At 43.2% G+C, this 22552-nt stretch overlaps 2 protein-coding genes across 4 annotated transcripts; both read right to left on the bottom strand.

Annotated features, from left to right (window-relative positions):
* rusc1 (RUN and SH3 domain containing 1) lies at positions 1-16130 on the bottom strand. 3 transcript variants are annotated; one of them, XM_014338020.2, is made up of 12 exons: positions 16010-16130; positions 10237-13554; positions 7303-8181; positions 6090-6212; positions 5925-6001; positions 5294-5468; positions 4862-4967; positions 3524-3570; positions 2034-2554; positions 1697-1941; positions 1370-1537; positions 1-367 (listed from the first exon to the last, which is right to left on the bottom strand). In XM_014338020.2, exons 2-12 carry the CDS (start codon positions 13433-13435, stop codon positions 202-204), a joined length of 5706 nt encoding a protein of 1901 aa, XP_014193506.1. In that variant the 5' UTR covers positions 13436-13554; positions 16010-16130; the 3' UTR covers positions 1-201. The 3 variants fall into 3 exon arrangements, with proteins under 3 accessions (XP_014193506.1, XP_014193507.1, XP_005936169.1); XM_014338021.2 differs by having other exon boundaries at positions 15935-16021; XM_005936107.3 differs by lacking the exon at positions 7303-8181.
* A 1032-nt stretch (positions 16131-17162) lies between these two features.
* Positions 17163-21822, bottom strand: fdps (farnesyl diphosphate synthase (farnesyl pyrophosphate synthetase, dimethylallyltranstransferase, geranyltranstransferase)). Its single transcript, XM_005936106.3, has 10 exons — positions 21652-21822; positions 21059-21211; positions 20834-20974; positions 20280-20360; positions 20032-20154; positions 19317-19405; positions 19161-19233; positions 18997-19074; positions 18739-18873; positions 17163-17789 (listed from the first exon to the last, which is right to left on the bottom strand). Exons 1-10 carry the CDS (start codon positions 21652-21654, stop codon positions 17589-17591), a joined length of 1077 nt encoding a protein of 358 aa, XP_005936168.1. The 5' UTR covers positions 21655-21822; the 3' UTR covers positions 17163-17588.
* Between the last annotated feature and the right edge of the window lie 730 nt (positions 21823-22552).

Genomic DNA, 22552 nt, shown 5'->3' with positions numbered 1-22552 from the left:
GCAGATTGCCTCTGATGCACATAAAGCACAACAGATGGTGTTATGCCCTTAACTCAAACTGTAACCGAGCCTGTGTGAAATATCCCTTTCAGAGTAGTGCAGCCTTACCATAACCTTTCAATACTCACCTAAAATATATATATATATATTTTATAATTATTTATTGATTTTTTTAGTGTTGATTAAGTGCAGCAGTTATGGTCACATGATGAGAGAGGTGTAGCCAATAGGTACCAGCCCCTCTTTGTCTCCCTGACGACAGCGAATCCAGTCTTGATCGACGCCTCCTAACACCACGAGCTCCTCCCCTTTGCGGAAGCTGAGCTCGGAACCGGATCCAGCGTGGTCACACAGCGTTCGCACCGACCTGGGACAGAGGACACTGTCTCAGCCGCAGTGATCGACGTTTACACCAGCCACAAAGAGTAACGTCAGCGTATAATGTCAGACGGGATGAGTCACCGTTTACAAGACTTCAGACTGATAACAGCAGCTATTCTGGTGTCTCTGGTATAACCCCTGCCGCCCTTATCAGTGGGGAAAAATATTGATTTGCAAAAGAAAAGACATAAAAGTAACTGTGTCACCCACTGTGACCATATTAGTCTTTTGAAACCAGATCTGGGTGAAAAATAGAGGACACTGCACACTCACAAGGCAGACAAACCCTATCATCTAATTTACTCTGGATGGAAATGTAAAATTTGACTTGAAACCAGCGATTGAGACCATAAAATCATTGGGACAACTTACTGACATCACGGGTCAATTTTTTTTGTCACAGGCGTGTAAACAATGGGGCTTCTCAGATGAGAAGAGAGAATGCAGATTTGAGGCACTAGCTTGGTATCACTACTCATACCTTGAAGTTGGATCCATCTTTCATATGCAGACTAGGATCCCACTTGTGTAAAGGTCTGACCCAAAATTACACTGCTGTCATCTGATTTTTGCCAGTTTTGGGCTTTGAGATGTTACCATTCACTTAACAAAGACAGTCTACATCAGGGGTGTCCAACTCCAGTCCTCGACAGCTACTGTCCTGCAGCTTTTAGACGCATCCTTGCTTCGACACACCTCTATCAGATGGATGGCTTGTTATCACCTTTGCCAAACTTGCTGAAGAGGTAATCCAACCATTCGATTCAGCTGTGTTGGAGTAGGGACGCATCTAAAAGCTGCAGGACAGTAGCTCTCGAGGACTGGAGTTGGAGACCCCTGGTCTACATTATAAAGGCCAATATAGGTCATATAAATGTATTTAAAACTTGGAAACAGAATCAGCGCTTGCAACAGTAACAGTGAGAAAACAGCAATGCTGTGTCATTGCTCCTTATCCATCATTGCCATCACTTTATGTCTGCTGTACCTGAGTGGTCTGGGTTTGTCCTTCATCTCCAGTGTGTCGACATCTTTCTCGGACTCTGATCCGGTCTCTCCCAGAGTCTCGGGGATCTTTCTCAGCATTGGTGTGGAGCTGCTGCTCACCATTCGGGTCAGCGCAGTGACACCAGGTGCAAACCACTGAGAGGGACGTCTGAGGAAAATTACAGAAACTTGGAAAATTACAAACAGGCATGAGTCACAGACAATTGTCTTCAGAAGCTGATTTAATTTATTCAATTGATTGATTATCAGTAAAACCAATTTCTGTAGTCTAGACTACATAATAATTATTACATATTTAATGACTGACCTGGTTGGTTGTGTGTGACCTGTCGGGCTGGTGGGAGTTTTGGAGGCTCCAAAGAGCCGGCCCAGACCCCAGGGAACCTGAGTACTACCGCTGACTGGAGTGTAGTCGCTTCCTGCCTGAGCCTGGAGATCTGGCAGATCTGTGTTCATCTCATCCTTCTTCACTGCAGAGAGGCTCAACTCAGCCAGATTCTGACTCAGTCGGCCTCCCCAGCGCACCACAGCACCCCATCCTTGTTGAATTACCTGTAAATAAAAAAAACAGATAAATTAATTTCTGCATAATCACACAATCATCATTGAATAGAAAGGCAGAGGAGTTGAACAGTTGTGGCTACCTGTCCTGCCTGCTGAGCGAGGCTGTCTTCCTCAACGTTAGGAGGAGGCAAATCTTCAATTTCTTTTTCCTGGACCCACAACAGTTGAGGACTCGTCTCCTCCTGAGTGACTGAAGCCTTTATGGGTCCAAAACTGGTATCTGTTGACACTGCCGATCCTCCATTATCTGAATTAGTCACAGGTGATGATTTAGCATCTTTAGCTGCCTGATGATCTGGGCTTCCAAAGTCTACTTCTGAGAGGCTTTCACTGTATCTGCTGTCTGGAGTTTTGGATTGAGACCCATTTATTGCTGTCTCATTTGTTGAAAGCTGGGATCCAGGATCCGGAAAGGGAGGGCTGGAGATCTCTGGCCTGTGACTCTCTGGCTCTAAATGGTGGTGCTGGAAGAGCAGGTCGAGGTTGAAGGTGAGCAGGCTCAGAGGCTGCAACACAAGGAGCAGCTCCTCAAACAGAGGCTGGCAGGCGGTCTGCGACAGACGCATAAAAGAGGTGGGGTGGTAATAGGTCTCCAGCACATCTGAGAAAAGAGAGCGCGAGAGAGAGAGGTCAGTTTCAGTATTTACATTTATGCTTGTAACCAGATTTGCACCACGACATGAAAATAGTGGCATTTATCGCTGCTGTCAATGTAACGTTTACAGAATCCAACTAAACAAATTCAGGACGTAAACACATGTCCACAGCTTTTACAAGAATATTCTCATGAATTCTTTTCAATGAAATTAATATGAGGAATATTAACAGCCTCTAGAGAAATATTAATGTTTACGTCTCGATCAAATGCAGCCGTATAAAAGGTTTGACATGCAAGAATAAAGTCCCAAATCCAATTAATAGTATTTTGCCATTAAGCTTCAATATTTGAAAAGAAATACGTACAAATTTTAACAGAACAAAATGCTGCATTTGAAAAATATTAATTAGTCCTGTATAGCATATACCTACATCAAGAAAACAGCCTGCTTTGATGACAGACTTTTTCGCTTTCCTTCTCTCTGGATGATTCATTTACTGAATCAATTGGAGATCTTCGAGTTTGAGAGTTAAAAAATGTGTAAAAATGAGTCTGGTTGCTCAGCAGGTGACCACGTACCCTATGGTCAGTGTTCGGTGGCACAGGTTGAGTCTGACCCACAGCCCTTTGCTGAGTGTCTTCCCCCTTTCTCTCTCAACACTTTCCTGTTTTCTTCTGTAACCTCGTCTTACAGTGTCGCAAATCACCTGCTCTAACTTTGAACTGTGGACAGGTTCTTTTTACATGAACGCGTGACTGCTCTTCTCAATCAGCCCGTCACAGCAGCTGCTGTGGAGCTCACCTTTGCAGGAAATTCTGAAGTCACTGATCAGGTAAGTGGTCTCCTGATTACTCTGAGTTTATTTCATTTATTCATCAAAGAGGGGAAAATCCCCTGCATTTGCATCCCCACCCTGGCAAACTGCACCCTGCTCATAACTGCAACAACTGCTAGAAGAGAGGAAAACTTACCACTGCAAGACTGAAGGTAAGACAGCCAGAAGTCAAGAAGCTTGGTACTACGAGACAAAAACAGAAAGAAGATGAGTAACGAGGATACAAAGAAGATACGTGCACAGAAATTATTATGCAGTTTAGGCCGGATTTACTAAGTGGAGCAAATTACCAAATGCAGATATGCGCCCATGGGAGTGGAAAGTTATGTGGGTGATCTACTAACAATGTGCTAATTTATAAACAAGAATGCAGGCAGTTGATTTCAGCATTCTGCAAGAGCAGCACAAATTAGCAGGTTAAAAACAAGCAGCCTCGATGAGGGTGTAGTAAAACAGTGCAAGTACAGGTTTTACTCAAGTGTTTCTCTCTGAAAACAGTGAGAGAATTCAGGAAAATGACAAGCAGTTGGAGGAGAGACAGTATCTTTAATGTAAGGTTGAACTCCACTGTTAGAAATGACTGAAGACTGAGTGTGAACCTGAGGACTGAGACTCCGGTGGAGCGCAGACGAGAGCTGCGTTACTACAAACTATGTGTAACAGCTGACCTGCACCATGTGTAGGAGAACACAAATCACTATTTATTGTCGGTGTCTTATTGAAGATACTGTTACTGTGCCGCTATGCAAGTGCATGATCTGCTTTTTTGTTTCCTGCAGGCTGTATGAAGCGCTAAATACCTATTTCAGTCAATATTACATATTGTAAGATGAAGACATTTTTCTAACACATTAACAAAGATCCCGTTTTCATTTCAGCTCCACATTCCAATGTGGTATGTAACAGCTCTGATAGAGAGGAGCAAAAATAAATAAATAAACTGAAATGAGACTAAATGTCTGAAACACTGAAAACCATCAGCTCACTCTAAAATATAACCCTGTTGCCTATTTAACATCAGGACTCTTCAGTTCACTTCAGTTTGGTTAAGTTAGGCTCCACTTCATCAAAATACCAGTATTACTACGGACCACAAATATGTGGAGCTCAGATCTAAGCGTGCAGAGTTAAGACCGAGCGAAGAGTTACAGGATGTAGTCGAACCTTTTACACACACTCACAACTTTGACCCATCCACCCATGTCGTTACGTACTCACACTGGTATCCTGTCATTCCAAATAAATGAACACTGCTAATGCAACTATCACAACAACACCAGGCACAAAATATAACAAGTCTTTTTTCTATGTTCAATTTACTGCAATTTGAGGTAAAATGAATGCCACAAAATGGTTTTGTGGTTGCGCAGAACCATTAGTAAATCTGGCCTTATGAGTGCAATAATAAAATGAATAGCGTGCTCTTAAACGAGTCGTCAGTGGAGATCAAGGATTGTTAATAGCCACTGCTTACTTCAGTAGGCCGAGGAGGAATGCGTTGAACCTGTGTTTGCTCTGTCTGAGCTGGGGTAGCTCTCCAACTCGAACTTGCAGACTGAACAAGGCATGAGTTTTAGGACCTTGGAAGATCGGTTGGGAGGAAGAGGATAAAATGCACAGAGAGAGAGAGAGAGAGAGAGAGAGATCAATGAAGGACCTTACAGAAGTGAGTGAAAAATTGCTGTGAAGCTTGGCACTCGTAGGCCAATCAATATCTGTGTCCTGGTGTTCACTTTATTCAGCATTTTAGACGATAAAATCAACAAGTATTGACTGATGTGGGAGAAAAGTGGAGACAGACGAATTGCAGAGTTTATCACTATCAACCAGGAAACCAAACCTCAAGAGGAACAACAGGATAATATCTGATTTTTAATATCCACGGCTATGATGCATGATATGCTACCTGCCCTGGTTGAAGCCTGGACCAGACTCCAAGCAGAGTTTGGCCTTCTGCCTGCAATCAGGTCACTTTGGTAGGGTTTCAAGCCATCAGTCAGCAAGCTGTGGAGGGCGGGGCAGAGGCACTGCAGCACCAGACGGCCCAGTGATGGATTTATAGCGCTGTCTCCTGATAAGGCCTGAGGAGAGGAGAAGAAAGGAAGGGAGCACGGTTTGGGGGGGAAAAAAATGGGTGTTTGGTGAGGAGGAAGATGTGCAGCGATTGGACAAGAAGATGAAAAGGATGACTCAAAGAGAGAGGGAGGGGTGGAAAAGGGGGATTGTGTGATGATGATCAACATGATGTAATGAGGGATGATTTGGGTGGTGAGTGAGCAGCAAGTTGACAAAGAAATTCTTGTGACTAAGAAACTGGGTTATCTTAAGATACTCTAGTACCCTGTTAACTGAGGAAGACTGGAGGAAGGCACACAATAGTCAAAACAAGAAGGAAGAGGGGACATATTTTCAAAGGTACATAATGAATTTAATACACCATGACGTTTAGCCAAAAAAACATAGATTATAAAGGGTGACTAAAAATGAAAAAGCACACAGTCCTTCTAGCTACTGTCATCAAACCAGCAGGTACTGACCTTCTGAACCACAGTCCTTGAAGAACTGAACTGGGCCAATATGGCTTCCACTGCCACACTAACTGCGCCTACCAGGGCTAGAGAGGAGAACCGGGTGTAAAGCTGGTTAGAAGAGCGTGCACAGACAAACAAACGCACATCCTGCACATGTACATCCAACCCCACCTTTCTTTTCCTGTAGGCACAGAGAGGATAGGCCAAGACCTCTCATTGGATGCTTCACATCCTCGCCCATCCAGGGTGTGTCTGTCTTCAGCACAGAGCCAGCGAATGAGACACTGCGAACAGCTGACAGCGATGGTAAACAAAACCCCAAATAAATATATATCGCAATTACTTTGTATGCAAGTGATAAAAAAAATACAAAGTAACAAACTTAAAAAAAAATGAATCGCCACCAAAAGAAACAAAACAACTAAAATATTAGCATTATTAGCAGGAGCAGTTAAGCAATGAAGAAGCCAGATAGAAGCAGATGGAAGCAGTCGTTACTGCTGACGACAAACAGTGAGCGAGCACATCCTGTAGGATTACTGTGATGAGGTTTTCACAACTGGATCTGTGAACACAACTTTTTGTCTGCTTCAGGGCTAAACAGGATCCCATGCAATTAACCTCAACTCACACAAACACAGTTATACAAATACTCACATACTTAATATAGGCATACACGGAGGAACTGCAGAGCTAGGAACAAACAAGTGTAGGAACTACCACAAGAACCAGGTCAGAAGAAAGTACATCCATGTGCAAAGGGTAGGTGTAAAGTACATTTTGCTGTTTATATAAATGTATTTATATAAACTAGATCGATAAATGCAAATGTGTACAATGGACAGGATGCCGTGGATCTTAACCGAACACAGAACAAATAAAAATGAAAACTTTATTTATTTATTAGCATCACATCATCATCAAGCAGCTACTTAGGGTTCGCTTTGCATGAAATGCACGTGTCTGTGTGGGTACACCATGCAAAAACAAAAAGACGACAAGAACAACATCGGGACAAAGAGACAGACAGGTGAGGAAAGACAGACAGAGAGAGAGACAGTGATGAGAGTGACTCTAGACACCTTGTGACAGAAACAGCTGTTACCCTTCTGAAGGCCCTTTGCGGATTTGAAAGGACAGAGCAGATAAGACGTATCAGATGGCCTGCAGGGACGCACCTTCTGATATATAAAACAGCTACAGTTACCTAGTTCTTTCAAATCTGCAAACCCCCGGGGCCATAGGTGACACAAGCGTGTAGGCCACCACATCCAGACGAGAGAAGAGAGACAGAAATAGAGACAGACAGAGAGACAGACAGACATGCGAGATGTCAGACAAGGAGAAAAAGTGTAAGATGTATGGAGAGAGAGAGAGATCTTACTCGCCACGCGTGACTGCAGAGGAGCCTGGTAGAGTTTTGGGGGTAGGGGGGGCGCCCTGGGCGGTATAGGAGGGTAGAGGTTTGGATAGTAGAGGGGAGCAGCGAGGGCAGGCAAGGTGTGCGAGCGGGGGAAAAGCGGGGAGCTGAGGGAGGAGCTTGCTGCACCGGGAGGGGGTGCTCCGGAGCGATGGGGAGGGGAGAGGGCTCCGATAGGAGAGAGGCGGGGGGGAGCCCCCCTGTGAAGAGGGCAGTTCTTAGGGTGGTACAGGTAATAGGTGGGGAGGGGAGGGAGATCTTTGGATGTCCTAGCCTTGATGCTGACCTGGTCTGTGTGTGAGAGTGAGCGCTTCTCTGAATACATCGAATCTCTAGCACCGATGCTGTTTGAATACATCATCATAACATCGATATTCTTATACGGTGTGGTGCAACCTGGAGCTTCAGCGGTGCTGCTAACAGACACGGCGTTGGCATCATTCTGCTTCTCTGAATCACTTTGGTAAAGGGAGTCAAGATTGCAGATTGACTCAGTTGCAAAGTCCCTTTCATTGGTTTTGGGATCGCTGTTATATTGGTAAGCTGAATGTGTGTTTTGCTTAAACTTATCCCCACAGTCACGTGGAGACTCTACACCAAAAGCAGCCGGGGATTCATCTTTAAACCCAGAGCTCGATTCATCTCTGTGGATACAAGCTGAGTGGACAGCAGGAGTCCACCGTGTGTTTCTGTGTGTGTCTGTGGGCCCTTGGCCTACATGACTGCGGGGCCTGGGATCTGCAAGGGGGTGGGAGTAACAGTAGCCTGGGCGAAAGGAAGGGATAGCGGTGTGGAGGAAGTAGGGTTGGGAGGACTGGGCGAGGGAGAGCGGGGGTGAGGAAACTGCTCGGTTCAAAGGGAGAGCAAGGCCAAAAAGTGCAGGAGTTCGGGTGGAGAGGGCAGACGCACAAGCATAAATGGTAATGAGGGAGCGATGATGCCAAAATGGAGACAACCGAATGGAAACAAACCAAACAGGATGGATAAGTGAGAAAAACAAGGAAGATAAAAGTAAGAAAGAGGCGGCAAAGAAATGGGAAGGAGAGAGAGATGCAGAACATGTTAGTGTCTGTTGAGAGAAAAAATGCACATGTGTATTCTAGCAGTCATCTTCAAAACACCATGCAGTATTTATTCCAGTCAAACGTCTGATTGACAGTTACACACCGACGGTGCATGGAAGTCAATGGAGCTGATTTATGAAGAGCAATAAACACAGTCTTTCGCTTAGGAGGGGTCTGACATGACAGGAAATGACACGGAGGCTGTAAAAGAATAATTACGGAGCAGTCTCACAGCTGCACGGTAGAAGGACTCTGTCTGTTATTCACTCGCTTAATTCATCATAATTAAAATGCCATTCCTGAAGAGTCATCCTACTACAACACGTGTTAAGAATCCACGTTTTCTTTGTGACATCAGATTTCTGTTTGACACCTGAGAGTTATGAGTGATAACCACAGTCAGTGACTGGTGTTGCTAAACGTTTTGTACTTTACTGCAGTGCGTGCTGTCATCACCTCCGGATCACCTTCTCTCTCACTCTCTGCTTTTAGTTTCTATCTCTCTCTACCTTCTTCCCCACCACCCCTCCCTTCTCCACCAGTACAGCAAAAACTGTACTGCTGAGTCAGTCAACAGATAACAGATTTCTGTTCCTTTCTGCTCAATCATCAGGCCCGCCTTTGTGGAAATTCAGAGTGGCACCCCGACTCTCGTTACACTGTATTTACCTTAAACTAAAAAAGGAGCTAGAAAGCAACCATACCTTGGTTAGACTTGAGCTGTGTCTGAACTGCAACAAATACATGATACTTCCTAGTTTTCTGACCCTGGCTGGCAGTAATTGGTCCATGTACTAAGATCCACCCCTTCAGCTCTTAAAGGTGTATACACCTATCCCCCAAACCTACCTCACTGCAGTGGTTTTGAGAAAAGATCTGAAACTTTTAACCTATAAATTTTTAACCTATAAATCATTTAGAAAAAATAATCCAGTCTTGGTTTTAAACACCCTGCTGTACATGAACAAGTTAGTTTTAATGTAGCCTAATGTAGGACCATATGAGCTACGTAACCTGATCTGAGCTATCTGTGCTGCTCCAGGGAGCAAAGGGTGGGGTGTTGGGTGGAGACAGCATAAGTAAAAACACATAAATGTCCCAAAACTGGGATTCAAAACTATTAAAGAAGCAGAGAGAGAGGGGAGAAGGAAAATATTTCAGGATGCCAACAAAGAAAGAAAAAAAACAAAAACAGGAAACAGGAAAAAGTCCGATTTAAAGTGAGGAAGGTAGTGAGCTCCATTATTCCTCTCCCCCTCAATCTGAAGAGTGGATGAATAATTGAATAAGTCTGTGATGACATCACACGCTGATAACCCGTACAGGAAATACTGGCTGGAAAGTTTCCAACCTCCCCTTTCTCCTCATATTACCTTCACTAGCCTCACTATATTCTTCCATCTCTCACTGTTGTGTTCACATTTCTTACTCCCCTATCTAAAATCACCCTGTTTATCCCATGCCATCGCATCATTGCATCATCCTTTTCAGTGACTCATGTTCCCGCTCCATCTCTCTTCCGTGGCTCCATTTATCATTTCCACAAATGAGTGTACTTTTTTTTTTCATTTCCCTTGGCTTTCTGTTTCTTTTCATTGTAATGTCAAAGGATATTATTTGTGCATCACTGAAGAACTGAGCAAGACGACTGTGAGCGTGCCTTTTCCCCATCTGTTCCTCTCCATCATCTGCCCGTCCCAGATCTGTTCTGTCATCCCATTTGCTCTGACTTATTTTTGTGTGTTTACTTTCTTCTATGCACATGCACAGGCAGGACTGTACTTTGTGTTATTGAATATAACTTCCAATTTACTACCATTAAAATCACACTCACCTGAAGTTCTTGATTCAAAAGTCCGTCCTCCATCAGCTTGTCCTCTCACCTCCACCTCCTCCTTTAGTTTGTCCTTCCCTTCTTTTTCTTCCTTCTTAATTTCTTCCCCCTCCCACTCTCTGTCCAAGGTCCACAGGCTGCTGTCACTGACTGAGCAGCCAATCTTCTGTGATGGGCACAACTCTAGTTGCCCCCCCTCCTTATCAGCTCTCTGGAGCATTTCCTGCAGAGCAGCCATTGAGGTGAGGGCTGGCGGCGGCTGCATGAAAAGGGCCTGAGCCTGAGAGGTGTACTCCCACTGGCTGCCATCACTTCCCTCCTTATGTTTCCTCCACTTTAAGTTGTAGAGTATATCTGGATCTGGAGTGATTATTGTGGGGTCAGGATCGGGCTCAATGATCACCTTAGTCGGAGGAGAGGAGCTCTTGTTGCGGAAACGCAACTCTTTAAAGGTTGTGACCTTTGGAGCTGACCCTGGAGAGGTACCTGACGAATTGGGCTTCTTTTGGGTTTCCACATATGCCTTTCTCTTTTCTAGGGGTGGCAGCTGTGGTGGGGCTTCACACTCAGGTGTGAATGCTATCAGCCAATCAAAACGCTCAGGCTGTTCAGAGTTGGCGGGCAGAGTGCTGACTTTGAGGGATGGCAAACATGGAGGAATGGGTGGCAGAGGGCGAGGGGGAGGAGGAGGCGGCGGTGACTCTGGTGGCTCAGCAGAATAACGGGAAGCCCCAAAGCTCACATTCTTTGCTTTATCTTCATGTGTATTGCTTAAACTGTAGTACTGGTCGAATGCCAAGCCAGTGTTTTTCTTCCTTCTCCTTGCCATCTCAGTAAATGACGTTGTTCTCTGTGTGTCTCTGCCCTCCTCTTTCTTTTTGCCTTCTTCAGCTATATCTGCTTTTTGATCTCCCTCCAACTTTTCAGTGCCAACCCATTGATCTCTGGCCACCAGCTGTGTGTCAGGCTCACTTTCCTCTTCTCTGTACCGCAGACTGAACTCTTGTGACTCCAGAGATTTCGGTTTCATGAAATTATCTCCATCTCCCTCGTCTTCTAACCCCCCGACACAGACACCAAGCTCAGGGCTGAGTTTGAGGAGCTCAGCTTGGGTAAGTCCAGCAAGCATGAGCAGTTTCCGAATCTCTACATCCAATGCGTGGAAGGATGGTGGAGGAGGCAGCGCAGGTGGAGGTGGTATGGCAGGAGGAGAGGAAGAGGAGACTGAGATAACAGGTGGAGGAGGGAGTGGTGGGGGGCGGGTGGTAGGTGGGGGGAGGGACATGGGGGTCTTTTCCTGTTCGGCTTGAAGAGCCGCGAGGCGCTGCGCTTCCTTCCGTGCGAGGTGTCGCTTTCGAGGTGGAGGGATAGGAGGTGTTGGGGTGGGGATAGAGGGAGGTGGAGAAGGGGTGGTATACAGAGTGAGGTAAGGAACTGGCTTAGAAGCAGGGAGAGGAGGAATGGATGGTGGAGATGAAGGTAGGGATTTCTCACACCTAAAAGTGGTGAATGTGGGGGATGAGGAGTTAGGTGAGAAGGTAGACAATGTAGGAGAGGTGGAAACAGCGATGGAGGTGGTCTCTCTGCTGATATTTATGTAGGTGTGGAGGTCCGAGCTCACGCTGGCATGTCGCGCTGGAGGTTTTGGGGGTCTAGGTGGCGGTTCAACAGGGGAAGGTGTGAGGGAATCTGGAACGAGGGGATCTTCACAGTCTGACGGAGCGGTTAAGTCGACCCCGGCATCGGAAAACTCCTGAGATTCTCCCATCGTTCCATCATGTGTTTTATACAGCTTCCAGGGAATGTCAATGTTGCCCATTTCATCCATGACATCCGAAAGGTCCTGCTCATCCAGATCTCCAAGATCAAGGCCCTTCTCGTGGAGTCTGGCAATGTAGGTCAGTTTTACTTCCCTGTTCACCTTTTCCAAACGATCCAGGTGATCTAAGCGATCCCGCAGAACATCCCAGTGCTGTTCCCCGTCCAGATCCCAGCGAGCCACTTGGATCACCTGGCTGAACCGCTCCATTTTCCCAAATTCTCCGACCGATTCTAGAAAGTCAAGCAAGCCTAATTTGGTGACCTCAGAATCATCTTTGACTCCTAAGTAGTCAGGGGAAGGTGAGTCAAGCGCAGAAGGGTAACCCTCATCTGGGGAGCAAGGTGGACTCGGGGAATGAGATGTTAAACAGAAGGGATTTCGGTTCAAAGGGAGGGATGGAGGTGAGCGAGCAGGAGGCTTGCTGTCAGGGCCTTGTAGGAGAGAGTGGTCTTTGGAGGAAAGAGAGACGGACAGATTGTCTTGATCTTGGGAAGAGCAGATGGAGGCAGATTGATCGGCACAGTCAGACTCCAGATCAGAACAGGAGCTGATGGAAGTGGAGGAAGAGGAGGTAGAAGAGGAGAGCGAGAACTCCAGGAGGGAGGGGGGACAGTCGCAGCACGAGGGGACCAGGGTGTCATCATCTTCATCGTCATCGTTATCGTCCTCTTCATCATCAATCTCAATATCCCCGCTGCTCTCTTCCTCATCATCTTCGTCCACCTTTGCATTTTTCTTATTGTCTACTTCAGTGTTTTCATCTGAAATCTTCTCTTCATTTTCCAGACTGGCAGCAGGGCAGGCAGAAATTTCCATCTGGGCCTTTGCCTGTGCCTGCTCCTTGGCCCCGGTCCCATCCTGCCTCAGGGGCATCGGGGCCGGTGGAGGCGGTAGCTGCAGTTGATGTCTGAGGGAGATGGTGTTGTTGTTGTTGTGGTTGTGGTTGAACATGCTGTTGTTGTCCTGCGGGGATCGGCCATCACAGCATAGACACGGGAGGCTCGGCTCGTTGCAGTTCGGGTCAACAGGAAGAACCGAGGGAAGCGGAGGAGGCGGATCTGCTGCGGGTACAATTTGAGTTGCTGCAGATGCACGGGCATTCTTGGGTTTGGGTTTAGCTAGTTTAGAGACAGTAGAACCCTGTTTCTGTGAGCTTAACCTGGACTGGCTTACTGGAGCTCGAGGCTGTACGCCCACTCTGGTCCTGGAGGGAGCGGTGGGGCCCTTGGTGGCCCGGCGTGGGGACGGCGTGGTGATTGTGTTCATGTTTTTATCCTCCCTCTGAAACCCAGGGCCGTGAGACTTTGGTGCAGCTAAGTTATTGGTCCGTCTGCTGACGTCAAAGCGCCGCGGTTTCGGCGGCTGAGAGGACTGCATTGTGGGAATGGGACTTTTTTGGATATTCTGATATTTCTGTTGCTATGGAAACAAGTATTGTAGAGCCTCCAAACTATGACGCGCCGTGACAGTCACATCTTGGCGTGACTCCCAAGATCCTGTAACATCAAAGAAGACACACAGTGAATAACAAATACGAGCAGCTTCTGCTCATCGCGGAGCGATTTCTTACTCTACACATGTTTGCATATTAGGTTTAAGCTTTGAAGCGAACCCATCATCGAGACTATTCATTAAAAGGCAACTGCTTTTGAGGGTTTTCTGTTCTGTAATTATCACAGCCCGGGAAGTCACACACTGTGACTCACAGTTAGAGTAGCACATTGTCAAGCATTGCCCCTTAAAATAAATACGTTGAGAACTCTTAGTAGTTAATTTTAATTCCTCTGTGTGTGTGTGTGTTGAGGTGGGATTTTTTCTTTTAGTATTAAAGGTGAGCATACCAATCCAAACAATAAATGCAAAACCAACCAAAAGTAAAAAACAAACAAACAAATAAAATATTTAAAACCAGGTGCAGCAGATTACACTGCTGTGTAACAGGGTGTTAAATTATAACTGTACACTTTCACACAAAGTCTGGTTTACATTGTTTGCATTTTTATTATTATTTACTCCATCCTTTCAAGCATTTATCAAATATATTCATCTTAAACAGGTCAAATAAAGGTTAGTTTTTCCTGCAGGAAGTCAAACAAATCTGCTAACACATGCAGAGCAACCAGGATCATTACAGGTTTGATAGAAATATATAAGCCGGCGTGATGGTACTTAAATATAAGATTTGAAAACTAGATATCCAAATGCCATTCTGTCCTATCGTCAAAAAAATATATGGAAAAGATTTGCTCTTTCCATCCCACAGCCTCTCCAGCAGTCAGTTTCACTGAAAGTGAATCAGCAAGAGTCATAATCAAATAATCATTTAACCCTGTGAGGTCTTAGTCATCATTGATAAGCCCTGACCATATGCTGTGGATACAAATCAAAGGGGCTTTTTCTTGAGAAAAAATGCAAATAATTTTTTAGACTTTTTTTATACTGGCAAACTGGTTCTCTAATGTGGCAGTGGTTTACATCTTTGCCTAAAAAAATGAAAGATTTCCGGTTTGATCCTGGAAGGAAATCTGCCAAATTAAACATGAAGAGCTACTCACTGATCGGCCCCTTGTGAATGAGAGAGCAGCTAAAAGTAGCTCTATTATTTAGACTAGCAGAATTATTTTTAAAGACAAAAATTAAATACTCTGACAGCTTTAGATATTAAATATTATATAAATATATTTAGATATTAAAATATTAAATATTCTGACACCTTAGGAATAAGATTTAGAGGTACTATGGTAGGTACTGAGACATCTAAAGACCACAGCTGGGACTCATCTGTTTGGAAAAATGTAGCCCTAACATATAAAATGTATGTTAGGGCTTCAAATGACTATTAATATGATCAAAAATATTATTCAGATCTGGGCACCTGTCCAGAGTGAACCCTACAATATCTGGGATAAGCTCCAGCGTCCCTGGGAATAATAATATCCACATAAACAAAAAATTACATTGTCATAATGGTGAGATGATGCAAACGGTGATAATAGTGTAATACAGAAGGTGGTGTCTTCCATACAAAATTTCGAATACTTAATTCCTGCAATCTTGCAGCTAAATAGATACTTTTAGAGCTTCTCTATTTGTATGCAGTGCTTCTGCAAGATACCTGCACGGCTCCTTTCATCTGCTGGTTTCACACAACACACAACTATTCAAACACCCACCCACACACATGAAATGATTCTCCTTGTAATAATAATTGTCAGCTAATTTATAGTCTGATAACTGTCATCAGTTATGCTCGTCTTCACTGGGCTATGATATTCATGGAAATCTGGATCAAAAGAAACAAATCGTAAATAACAAAGAAAACACACATACATTTAAGTGGAGCATGAAATAATCACTCAGCGGTAGAGAACAACACCCAGTCTGCTTTTTAAAAGCCCATCTACTGAAGGCTATTGCTCATATATTCCTCCACAGTGCCCTTCACATCACTGAAGAATATAAATCACTGGAGTGCCTGTTTACACTGCTGGGCCTCCGTCGGGATGGCCCTTAGCAAACTAAGCCTTGAAATAAAATATAAAACACAGCATACCGTCATATGTAATGCAATCCGTCCTGTGCTCAGAGTTTAACCCTGTATCTATTGATCCCACAGAGCTGATGGAGACAGGGGTGGATGGGTGGAGGAGGGAGGAGGGGAGTACCTCCAACCCGCATCGCTCTGATAAACGGGCCCATACGCCCCTATTACAACTCAGACAAAAACCATCATTTTCACACTACAATTAGAACAGACAAAACAGTTATTTGCGTATTTACGCAAAGCTATCTAATCCGACAAATGCCACCGCGAACAGAGGAATTTATTGTCTTATCCTACGCAGTCTCGGGGGGGTAAGAGGAGGATTTTCTTACCCGATCGTCTCATGCAGGTTCGCTTGAAAGACATCTACATGCACGATAAAGCTGATAAAAATGCACTTGACTCACATTCAGATAAAGATGGATGAAGGTCTCCATCTCGTCGGGCTCTCTCACATCCCCAGTCCGTGAGAATGTGAATCTCGAATAGCCTCAGCATCTGTCTTCTCGCGAGCATCCAGAAATCCCCCCACCTCCCCCGATCAAACCACACCCCTTACCCCTCGCCTTATCATCACATTCAGTTAATCTATAGTCCTTTTTAGCTTTGCCTCCTTAAAATAATGAGTCTCAAGTGTTCACCCCCCAATTATCATGATTTATGCATTTGGTGATTTCTTTAACAGAAAATTAACTCATATAAAAAAGTCAGATTTAATTGCGTTTAACTGCAATTTAAATACATATAGAAAAGGACAAAATTATTATCCTCTCCCAACACACACACACACAGACACACACAATTATTTCTATTTGTACATAATAACAAAATTATTTCAGAAACAAATACCATGACCAAAATTATTAGCCCGCTGAAAAACGGATCTTTTTATTGAGCTATATCATGAACCACTGCTGTGCAATGACATGCTATTATTTTGTAGTGCTCAAAGCTCAAGCTGACGGTTATCCTCCAAGTTAAACACAGTATAAAAATGTCAGCAAGGGTTTGAGTCGTCACTTGAGTAAAAATCATGCCAAAAACAGAAGATATCAGTTAAGAGTCGAGAAAAAGACTTATTCATGCTGATAAAGCAGTAGATGGATATAAAACAGTATCACAGCATATCCAAGTGTCAAGAACTGGAGTGAGAAGTATCATCAAGAAATTCAAAGGGAGCCACACAATACAGACCAAGTCTCGTAGACGTAGGAAGCAAAAGATTTCAAACACTCTCGAAAGAAAAACTGTGAGAAATTGACTTAAACATTGTTGCATCTGTTGAGAAGCTTCCAAATGGCAAAGGAACATAAGACTGATCTGCACAAAGCCTGAATTTGTAAATAACTGACTACAGGCTGCAAATTGGACACACCATTGACTATTAGCATCATGGTGGTTAATAATTTTGATTTGTGTGAGGAAAGTAAAATAACGCAAGCATACAAAATAAAACCAGGATGTTTGGAAAAGCTGTGCTAAAAAAAAATAAATAAATAAAAATCCTGTCTCTTTAAACAACATAACACCACACAAAAAGATGAAATGTACACAACCATGTTTGTTCATACACTATATATTATTTATTAAAAGCAATAAATTCTTGGCTAGTACGGACTTTAAACACTATAAAACATATGGAACAGTTTGTCAGTTTTCATCATCTGTCCTCTGCCATCAGCATTCACCCATTTATTATGCAATCAAAAAAACATTAATCCATCATCCCTCTCATGTGTTCTTCAGTTCAGGCACACTGAAGTTTAATCAGACCCTTTGTGATTCACTCCAAAGTTATCCTTCTATCAGTCAGATTCCTCTGACAGAGGACATCGTCTATTAAACAAAGTCCTGACTGAGTTACACTGCTGAAGTCTGAAACACTTTATTTAAATAAGTGAGGACCTGCTTGTGCGTATTCATAAGAGTCACCAGACTTGTGTATTTGATGCTGTTAACATATTTTCTACAAAGCAGCAAGCCCTCTCACTTGTTTCTCTTGTAGATTTTTTGGGCAAAATTGAGGAAAACAGAGTGAGGAAGGTTTTGTGCGTGGCTGGCGATGAGTTTCTGGAGGCGCTGGTAGCTTTCCTCTTCATATTTTTGGTACAATGATGGCATCTGCAGGCTGTTGTACAGTGCTTTGACCTTTTCCACACTGGCTTCATCATGTTGTCCATAACATCCCTGAGGAGGAGATCAAAATGAACTTGTTAACACTAACAAATGACTCTAGTCATGAGTCTAAACAAGGTGGGAACAGATGAACGTCAAAGAATTAAAGGTGTAGACGTTTTAATACCGACTTAAACTGTACCAATGATTACATACGTCAGGGAAATTTTCTGGATGCCCAGAACATTGAATATCTGCTAGTAAGCAAAGTTAAGGGTAAGATTAGCAATTTTATGTCATATGACGCAAACAGAGCTGAACCACTACTCCACCAGAAACTAGTATTGATTTCTTATAGAAGACGCAAGCCAGCAATGCGAGCTTTAGAGCATAGAGCTGCATAACTGCCAGCACTAAATCAAGTTGCTGTGTAGTTTGTTGTAGTTGGATGTATCTCAACTTGTTGTACAACAAGCAGACAATACAGTGTAACCGTTGACTGGTCTCTATGGCATGTGACTGAGGCCCTAGCAACATCTGGCGATGCCAAGGACTAATTTCTGCAACCAGCTGACATGAATAATGAAGCTACCCCGGCAGCAGATCTAGATGTTTATTCTATCCTACTGCAGAGTCTAACGACAGTATACACAAACAGTGGTTACTCTCTTGTCCGTATGAAAATTGCTATGTTAACTCAAAATCACCCCCTTAATTACAAAGTAATATTACAAGAATGTAAGGGACAGGGCTAGATAGAGAGATTGCTACTTTCTCTGCAACATAATGTATTAATACGGTTAATATTATTATTATTTTGCTTATTATATCAGTTGATTTAAAAACGAAAAGTTTTAAAACTAACAACCAGACAAATTGCACATTTAAAGGATAAAAAACAAGAGCACGTACAGCTAAGCATCATCAAAATGAAAATTCTACACAGTGGCAACCCAACTCTGCCACATATTTATAAATTTTACGTGATCAGAAGAGAAGCATTTATTTAATGAGGCCCAACCTCTAGTTCTTCTCTCTGCTTAGGAGTCATGATTTCCAAGGCTGTCACAACCAGCCAGCTGCATTTGTTGTCCTGAATGTCTGTGCCAATCTTTCCTGTCACAGCAGGGTCACCGTAACAGTCCAAGTAATCATCCTGTGACAGAATACATCAGATGGTCATTAAAACAGAATAGTCAGCAGCGTATTATGCAACACGTGCAGCTAACGAATGGGAAATATTATGCTATGAAGGTCAATGATGAGGAAAAGTAGCTACTTGTATTTGAAAGAACTCCCCCATCTCAAGTAAGATGTGCTTGGCGTTGCTGTGCTCTTCTTCACTGTTGATTCCTGCCTGGAAAAGAAAAAAGGTACAAAGAGTGTTTTAAAGCTGTATTATTTTACCTCCATTTTTATGCAACATGAAGTTGACACACTCACCATATACATCGCAGCTGCCACTGGGAGGTAAAATGAATAAAAGGCAGTCTTGTATTTTACGATTGCTTTATACCTTAAAGACAAAAAAAAGAAAAAGAAATAAATACTTATTGCAATAAACAACACTCATCTTTCAACACTCTCTCCCCTTCTGACCTTTCGATGGTGAATCTGTTGAGGTCAATTTGTCTGGGTGGAGCAGTCATGAGATCCAGAGCCTGACCGAGTTCTGTCTGGAAAGTGACCTGAGGGGAAAAGAAAGAAGAAAACACACAAGGTAAGTAAAAACTCACAAGTACTTGAGTTTCTGAAATAACTGTTCGGTCACTTAATAAGCAAATGTTTTGACAGCTGATGAATAATTTGAGAGATTTTAATTAAAGAATTAGGAAACTGTGTTGAAAATTTTGTGGTTAGTTTGTATGACAATCTAAACATGCAGGCTGATTAAATTGGTTGGCTGAACAAAACACACATCAGCAAGATGACAGTGTTGGCTTGAGGAAAATGTTGTAAAGGACATTTTTTCTCTTCCCTCTATGGCAGCTGGGAAAGGCTCCAGCCACCTCCCCACTGCCACGAACGGGATAAGCGGTAAAGAAAATGGATTGAAGGATGTTTTGCATTTTCTGAGGAGTAGTTTGTGGACAGTGGACAATGCTGAAGATGACTAAGTGTTGAGCCGGATTTAACTATGCAATAATATATTGCTCAAGCTGGACATTTGAGTGAAATCATGCGTAACCACAGTCATAACCTCTTCAGCAGTCTCTCGGTTGGCTTTTAAGAGCCGTTACTGCATACATTTTACGAACGAAGTGATGAATTTGCTGCCAGATGCACAAGCACACTTTCAGCCAAGAAGACTCACTTCGTTGAACAGCTCCAGGAGGTGAATATAGTAGGGCTGATCTCTGCAATATCTGCGAAGCAGTCTGTAGATTGACCCCTCTAACAGAAAGGAATCATTAATGGCATCCAGACCTATACCATCCTAAAAAAAAACAAAAACAAGCAAACCAACAGGTAGGATTTATATAGGTAACCAGAGGGAAGTGGGAAAATAACCACAGCACAAACTCATACTAGTCTCCTTTTCTGGAATATATTAAGTCTCACCTTCTTGTACCAGCAGGGTTGCCCTCTCCGAGTGACAGATCCATCCATGATGTCATCTGCCACGAGGAAAAATGCTTGAAGCTGCAAGTATCAGACACACAGTGGCAACACCTAAATTAGAAAATGTAGCACTTGTGCAAAGTGTTAAAAGCTACAGTCAAGAGTCTGCTTGTGAGAGAAAGTTTTAAAGACACACAACCTGCATATTCCAGCTACCTTCCTGTCAATTTAGTAAAATCCAGCCTCAACAATGATTAAAGATAAATCACGATTAAACATGATTACAGATGAGGATAGTGTAAAGTTACTGGTTAAAGTAGTAATGATATTGTTTGTACTGCTTATTGTGGTCCCAAGCCCCTACTGAAGATTGCAGACTTTAAAGGAGGTCATAACTATGTAGTGCAATCTTTTAAAGCAGCTTAACATCTTAATGCTTAATTAGGTTGGAACAGAATTAAAATCACCTGTGACCGACACTGACTTTTAATGGGTAAAAAATTAATGAAATACTGTCAAGACTTTTAATTTAGCACGCCATACCAAACCCTCACCAGTTCAATGCACCAGCCGACCAACAGAGCCCGCTGCACGGTGTCCTGGGTAAGCTGGGAGGGCGGGACAAGCTCCCTGAGTGAGCCAATCACAGAAAGGCCTCGGTTCCTCTTTCCTCCAGGAGTGTTGTATACCAAAACCTCAAACAAAAACACATATGAACATCTACATCTCATTGTCCCATTCTGCTAAATGAAAAAAAGAGACCAGTCATACATACTTACCTCTCTCAGTCTTTTCAATGCGTCTGCCAGCACGGGATCTGTAAAGTCTCTCTCTGTGAGCTCTGTGACGAGCTCCTCAAACTGGTCTTCAAACAGCTGAGGGTCTGAAAGCAGAGCCTTCTTGTTGTGCGTCCCATTGCAAACTCTGTCTCCCTGCAAAGACGAGATGCACAGCAGGTGAGAGGTGTTTCTTGGCCCGAGGGGGGACACGGTCAGCCAAACGGTCCGGATAATTTTATGGGCACTGGAGACCCAGCTCAGCAAGCGTCTCATTACCCTTCAACCGTGCAATTGTGCCGACCAGTAACAAACGTTTCTATAGGTAAAGGTAAATCACATGGTTGCTCCAGATGAAGATCAACCAGGTGACTGTAACACTACCAGGTTACTTTAACACTACTAGGCCATGGTCTATCCGGCAGAGTGGATTAAGCTAAAGAGAAACTATTATTAGCTAGCTAGTTCCGTTATCATGAAAAGAAGCGTTTGCTGACTTTAGCTTACATCGTTTTCCTTCATTCACTCTGTCTTCTAGGCTAGTTATAATATAACGAATGAAAATGTTTCTTATTCATACAAATGCCTTTACTCACCATAATAACACCGCCCTGTAATCCCAGACTGCACGATGTAATACAGTATAAAATGCCGGTCTTCACTTTCTCAGTCTTGTTGTCAAACTGGAGTCTGTGAACGTCTCCTAAAACCAGGATATCAGACTGTAGTTTGCTGTCGCGCTGCTGTCTGTTTTATTACACCGCAGTCGAACTAAATGTCCCAGTGTTCCTTGCGAGTGGTTAAATATGGGCGGAGATTTTAAAAGGCTCCATTTGACATTAAGGGGTTTCATTGGTTTGGTGCATCGAACCAGGATGGGCTTTCACAATGGCTAACCAATAGGACTTGAGAAGAGGCGGAGCCTAGGTGGGGTGGCAAGAGTGGAGAGAGGAGTATGATAAAGCAAATGAAGAAATTTCTATACTGTATTATAGTACACAGTAGTATACAGTATATAAGAAAATTATATGATCCTATTCAGTACATAGATAATTTCTATACTGTATTTTTAAAATAATATATTATATCCTAGTTTGTACTTATATACAACACAGGTATTTTACAGTGTCTTGAGCCACTCCTCATTTCTTTCTATTTTGCTTGCGTGGAGCAAGTAATTTTTTAAAGTGATCTTGAGCAATAGCTGAAGCTTTTTTAAAGGTTTGTTTTTCCTTGGACATTGACCACCTTTTCGTTAATTTTCAGTCCAGTCATTGTATCTTGCCATTTTGAGATTATTATTATTATAAATATTACTTTATTTTATTGTTTGTTAATCCAATTTAATCTGACCGGATTCAAGCATAAAAATGCACCTAACGCATGAGATGAACCAATGTTGTGTCTACACATACCAGACAACTTGGCAAAGAAACAGTTTTAAATTGTATCTTGAGGCTCTTTGTTACTTGCAGTCTCTTGGAAAATAACACAATT

Source organism: Haplochromis burtoni, unplaced genomic scaffold (genome assembly GCF_018398535.1).
Source record: "Haplochromis burtoni strain Fernald_Lab_line unplaced genomic scaffold, NCSU_Asbu1 Contig_204, whole genome shotgun sequence".
NCBI lineage: Eukaryota > Metazoa > Chordata > Actinopteri > Cichliformes > Cichlidae > Haplochromis > Haplochromis burtoni.
The sequence above is the reverse complement of the archived record's forward strand: the minus strand, read 5'-3'. Positions and strand labels throughout refer to the sequence as shown.

What these genes read in the sequence shown, in the direction of transcription:
- fdps (XM_005936106.3), bottom strand. An exon ending in CATTGAAAAGACTGAGAGAG is followed by an intron (nt 20,975 to 21,058) that starts GTAAGTATGTAT and finishes TTTTTGTTTGAG; the next exon opens with GTTTTGGTATACAACACTCC. An exon ending in AACCCTGCTGGTACAAGAAG is followed by an intron (nt 20,155 to 20,279) that starts GTGAGACTTAAT and finishes GTTTTTTTTTAG; the next exon opens with GATGGTATAGGTCTGGATGC.
- rusc1 (XM_014338020.2), bottom strand. Translation starts at nt 13,435, where the DNA reads ATGCAGTCCTCTCAGCCGCCGAAACCGCGGCGCTTTGACGTCAGCAGA. An exon ending in TTTTGAATCAAGAACTTCAG is followed by an intron (nt 8,182 to 10,236) that starts GTGAGTGTGATT and finishes TGAACCGAGCAG; the next exon opens with TTTCCTCACCCCCGCTCTCC. An exon ending in CAAGGACTGTGGTTCAGAAG is followed by an intron (nt 5,469 to 5,924) that starts GTCAGTACCTGC and finishes TCCTCTCCTCAG; the next exon opens with GCCTTATCAGGAGACAGCGC.